General features: G+C 49.7%; 1 protein-coding gene across 2 annotated transcripts in view; it reads right to left on the bottom strand.

Annotated features, from left to right (window-relative positions):
* OSCP1 (organic solute carrier partner 1) overlaps nt 1-1,202 on the bottom strand; it is a 32,501-nt gene extending 31,299 nt beyond the window's left edge. For both annotated transcript variants that reach the window (XM_011955301.1, XM_011955302.1), the window contains exon 1: nt 976-1,202. In XM_011955301.1, the coding sequence (XP_011810691.1) occupies nt 976-1,087 (112 nt within the window). In that variant the 5' untranslated portion in view covers nt 1,088-1,202. The remainder of the gene's footprint in view (nt 1-975) is intronic.
* Nucleotides 1,203-5,465: the final 4,263 nt, after the last annotated feature.

Raw genomic sequence — 5,465 nt, 5'->3', positions numbered from 1 at the left:
AAAAAAAAAAAAAAAAAAAAGGAAAAAGAACAGAGTGGTAGAGTGTTCTGCGTCGTCATTTTTCTGGGGATTAGTGTGGCGTCCATAGGAGCCAGATTTTGCATTTTCAAAGCTGTCATATTATTTTCACAATTGTGTTCCCCTCCAACACTTGTGAGAGTTATAACTTTCTTATTTTTTCACATTTTTCTATATTATTTTAGAATCCCAAATTTCTAGAAGTACTTCTGAGATAAGACCAATCTCCAGCTTATGTGGTAAGATACTACCATAAAGGAATGAAGAATCAGAACCTGGGCTGGGCGCGGTGGCTCACGCCTGTAATCTCAGTACTTCGGGAGGCCGAGGCAGGCAGATCACTTGAGTCCAGGAATTCGAGACCAGCCTGGGAAACACGGTGAAACCCATCTCTACTAAAAATACAAAAATTAGCTGGGCGTGGTGGTGCATGCCTGTAATCCCAGCTACTTGGGAGGCTGAGGCACGAGAATCGCTGGAACCCAAGAGGCAGAGGTTACAGTGAACCGAGATCGTGCCACACACTCCAGCCTGGGCGACAGAGCGAGACTCTGTCTCAAAAAAAAAAAAAAAGAATCAGAACCTGTTCCTTGGGAGTAAAGAGGACGCTTGGTTTAGCAAGGGGTATGATACCAGGTGGTGGGCAGCTGGGACTCCTACATTTGGAAGGGACTGATTGACAAGAGAGACCGGGAAATCACCTCTCCCATTTGAAGAAATGGGGAAATTAGGTAGATCAGGCACCCTAGTGTCCATTGGGAGTATTAAGCTCTTCTGCTGTGAAAAGAGATTTTGGGGGATTTGACTCCTGAGGGGCTCCAAATGGATGTAAGAAAGGTCCCTGGTTATAAGAGTGAAGTGTGTAGGAGTGCGGGTCTGGCTGTGGGTGTTAGGGCGATGATGAGAGGGCGGAGCTGCGGGCTGCGGGTCTGCCGGAGCGGGCCGGGGGCCTCTCACCTTTGCGGGCCTTGTCTCCCGGGATGTTCTGGGCCCGCAGCCGTTGGTCCAGGATGTAAAGCATCTCCCCGCCCAAGTTCAAGAAGAGCAGCGGTAGCGTCCGCACCGACATGGTGCTGGAAACGAGCTGGGCTGGTGAAGAGCCCCGGGGTTAGGTAGCCAGTGGCCTGGAGGCCAGGCCGCAGCGTCACAATAGTCTGGTTGCTGGGGCAACGCCGCGACGGGAAAAGCGAGCCAATCAGAAGGCGGTTTGGTGGGAGGTGCCCTGAGATCGGGCGCTAATTGGTCTGGGTGGCGGACCCTCCTGGGGGGATTGGTCCGAGCCAGACGCCGGCGCGGCGTTGGCCGTGACTGAAGCGCTGTGCTTCCGAGACTGACTAGGTCTTTCCCTCCGAAGGGCGAGGGCCGGGCCGGGCCACGATCTGGGGGTGGTCTCAACACAGCCAGCCCGGAGCTCGGGACCCCGGCCGCTGGCGCGGGGCCTCAGGTGCCTGCAGGAGAGAAAAGCCCAGGCAGAACGGCATTAGAGCAGACTCGAGTCAGACGGACCTGGGTTGGAATCACGGCTCGTGATGTCTTGCTGTGTGACTTCGGGCAGGTTTTGAGCCTTGGATTCCTCTTACGTAACATGGAGCTGGCATTCACATCACAGGGCGGCTGAGAGGAATCAGTGAGATCATGGAAAGGCCCTGAAAACACTCAGTAAAAATGGTAACTGACTTTGCTTTTAGATTGGGGAAGGATCAGAAGTCCTGAGTCGTTTGCATCGCCTCCCAAAAGTTTACTTGAAGTGAAGCCCGTCCTGGTTTCATACTCCATAAAGCAAACCAGTCCCGTCCGTCCCCGTGTGTCCGGCTCCCAGAGGATGCGCCCTGGGGGCTCTGTGAAGTTCCCTCCTCGACGCTGTTCCGAAGGCCTCCCAACCATTTCTTTTTTTCTTTTCTTTCCTTTTTTCTTTTTCTTTTCTTTTCTTTCTTTCTTTCTTTTTTTTTTTTTGAGGCAGAGTTTTGTTTTTGTCGCCCAGGCTGGAGTGCAGTGGCGCGATCTCAGCTCATTCCAACTTCCGCCCTTCAGGGTTCAAGCGATTCTCCTGCCTCGGCCTCCCGAGTAGCTGGGATTACAGGCGCCCGCCACCATGCCCGGCTAATTTTTGTATTTTTAGTAGACACGGGGTTTCACCATGTTGGCCAGGCTGGTCTGGAACTCCTGACCTCAGGTGATCTGCCCGCCTCGGCGTTATCACGCCCGGCCCCAACCATTTCTCTTTGAGGGCAGCGACTCCCTTCTTCACCTCCATCTTGAACTCCAGGATTACTCTTTGCCATCTAGTGTACATTTTTACTCTGATGAACAACCATTTCTGTAAATTTCACTACTTCCAAAACCTACTAATTATCTTTCCCTCCAGCTACTCAAACTTGAAACTTGGGCCTTGGCTTTCAAATCTGTTTCCCTGGGTCCTTACCAGTCATCATATTATGCTTTTTCCTCCGATACCTTTCTTACATTCATCCCTTCATTTGTTTTTCTGTCCATATTGCTATGTTCCTCTGTATTACTGTTCTTTTCTCTTTTCTACCCTGCACTGGCTGCTAAGCTAAATGTCAGAAGACATCACTTTTTTTTTTTTGAGACAGTTTCACTCTTGTTGCCCAGGCTGGTGTGCAATGGCACGATCTTGGCTTGTTGCAACCTCCGCCTCCTGGTTTCAAGCAATTCTTCTACCTCAGCCTCCTAAGCTGGGATTACAGGCATGGGCTAGGCCACCACGCCAGGCTAATTTTGTATTTTTAGTAGAGATGGGGTTTAACCTTGTTGGCCAGGCTAGTCTCAAACTCCTGACCTCAGGTGATCTGCCTGCCTCGGCTTCCCAAAGTGTTGGGATTACAGGCATGAGCCACTGTGCCCGGCCAACATCTCTTTCAATATGACACATCCCTTCAGTGGTTTCCTGCCAGATCACAGTCTTTTTTCTTTTTTTTTTTTTTTTTTGAGACGGAGTCTCGCTCTGTTGCCCAAGCTGGAGTGCAGTGGCCGGATCTCAGCTCACTGCAAGCTCCCCCTCCCGGGTTTACGCCATTCTCCTGCCTCAGCCTCCCGAGTAGCTGGGACTACAGGCACCCTCCACCTCGCCTGGCTAGTTTTTTGTATTTTTTAGTAGAGACGGGGTTTCACCGGGTTAGCCAGGATGGTCTCAATCTCCTGATCTTGTGATCTGCCCGTCTTGGCCTCCCAAAGTGCTGGGATTACAGGCTTGAGCCACCGCGCCTGGCCAGATCACAGACTTGATGCCTTGGCATGGCATTCCAGGCTCTCCACTGGCTCCAGCTACTTTTTTTTTTTTTTTTTAAAGAGATGGGGGTCTTACTTTGTTGCCCAAGGTTGGAATGCAGTGGCACCCTGGTGGCTCACTGCAACCTAAAACTCCTGGCCTCAAGTGATTCTCCCACCTCAGACTCCTTAGTTGTTGGGATTTCAGGTTACATCCACCATACCCGGCCAACTAGCTTTTTAGAGCAATCTCTTGCACCTGGCCACCTCCTCGCCCCCAGTCCAGTTGAACTTATCAGCAGGCCACCTCTTCCTCATAACCACACCACTGGAAAATCTTGCCCTGCCATAACTGAGCTCAAGTCCTTCCTATATATTAACATTCTCCTTCCATCTCATATCCCTGCTAGTCTGTTTTCCTTACTTTCCTTCCCAGTGAAGTGTTTTGAATGAGTTGACAACACCCACAACTGGAACTTCCTTAACATCCTCACTCCCCACCTCATTGCAACTGGTATTATGCTCCCTGAACCCCACTGAAACTGCTTCACCATGAATACTTTTTGGTCCTTCCCTTAACTGATATCTCAGCATCAGGACTATACAGTATCCCATTGCTGGCGGCCCAGGGCTTTGTTTAATTTGGTTATTTTGCCTGCTGTGTGCTGTGTTTTAAAAGGGAATACAGGCCAGGCGCAGTGGCTCATGCCTGTAATCCCTGCACTTTGGGAGGCCAAGGCCGGCGGATCACTTGAGGTCAGGAGTTCAAGACCAGCCTGGCCAACATGGTGAAACACCGTCTCTACTTTGCCAGGTGTGGTGGCACACACCTGTAAACCTAGCAACTGTGGAGGCTGAGGCAGGAGAACTGCTTGAACCTGGGATGGGGAGGTTGCAGTGAGCCGAGATTGCACAACTGCACTCCAGGCTGGGGGACAGAGCAAAAACTTTGTCTCAAAAAAATGAAAATAAATAAATAGAAGGTAATACAACTAGGATAGGAATGTAATAAACACCTTAGCATCATTACTTCACGTTAGGCCTTCATGCATTTTTGTTACCTGCCTTGCTCCTAAAAGCATTTGAGTTTGCTATAGTGTAGACTCTTCCCTTTGCTTCTCAGACCTTTTTCTTGGTCCCTAAGCAGTGTGATATAGTGAACAGGATATAGGCTCTGGAGTCAAGACAGAGCCAGCTTTGAATCCTAGACCTTTCTCTTCCCAGCTATATGAATTTGGATAAGTTACCTAACCTCTCTGAGTCTCAATTCTCTCATGACTCATCTCGCATGGCTAAAATGAGGATAATTAGCCAATGTGCAAAGTAAAGGTGGCTGTGAATATTAGATACGTGCCTAAGGCAGCAGTTAAAACAATGCCTTTTGACCAGATGCAGCGGCTCATGCTTGTGATCCCAGCACTCTGGGAAGCCAAGGCATTTGGGAGGCCAAGGATTGCTTGAGGCCAGGAGTTTGGGTAACCTGGGCAACATAGTGAGACCCTGTCTCTACAAAAAATAAAAAAATTAGCTGAGCACAGTGGGCTTACACCTATAGTCCTGGCTACTTAGGAGGCGGAGGCAAGAGGATTGCTTGAGCCCAAGAATTTGGTGAACTATGATTGCTACTGTACTGCAGTAGGGACAATAGAGCAAGAGCCTGTCTCTAAAAAAACAACCAGCCAAACCAACAGAAACACACAAATGCCTTTGCAGTAGGGCCTGATCCATTAAAACGTGTTCCTTTTTCTTTCCTTTCCCTCGGCTAGCCCCCTTAACTGTTAGCACCTGGCCCTCTGACACCGTCCCTCCAAGCAGCTGTGGCCACTTGGAAGTCCTGCCCCATTAAAGGCCTTCCCTACAATTCCTGGAAGTGATATCTGAATACTGGACCTTCAGTTCTGAGCCTCTCATTTGTGCTTCTGCAGACACCCAGGCTCTGTTCTACCCCTACTTCACCTTCTTCTCCAGCTCAGCTGCTCCTTCTTAGGCTAAGCTCTCAGGGATCATCCTTCTCATCCAGACATGGCCCTTTTTTTTTCTTTTTTCTTTTGTTTTTTTTGAGACGGATGACTTGTTTTTCTAAGACCACCAGAGCGAGCACAAAAGAACCAGCAAGTAGACAAAGGTCTGGAGCAAAACTGCAAGTTTATTTTGGTAACCTAAGGTGTGGGGAAGAAGTCTGTCGGCCTCCGGCAAAGAAGGCCGACAGAGTCCCCCCC

Source organism: Colobus angolensis, unplaced genomic scaffold (assembly GCF_000951035.1).
Source record: "Colobus angolensis palliatus isolate OR3802 unplaced genomic scaffold, Cang.pa_1.0 Scaffold4, whole genome shotgun sequence".
NCBI classification, from domain to species: domain Eukaryota; kingdom Metazoa; phylum Chordata; class Mammalia; order Primates; family Cercopithecidae; genus Colobus; species Colobus angolensis.
The sequence above is the reverse complement of the archived record's forward strand: the minus strand, read 5'-3'. Positions and strand labels throughout refer to the sequence as shown.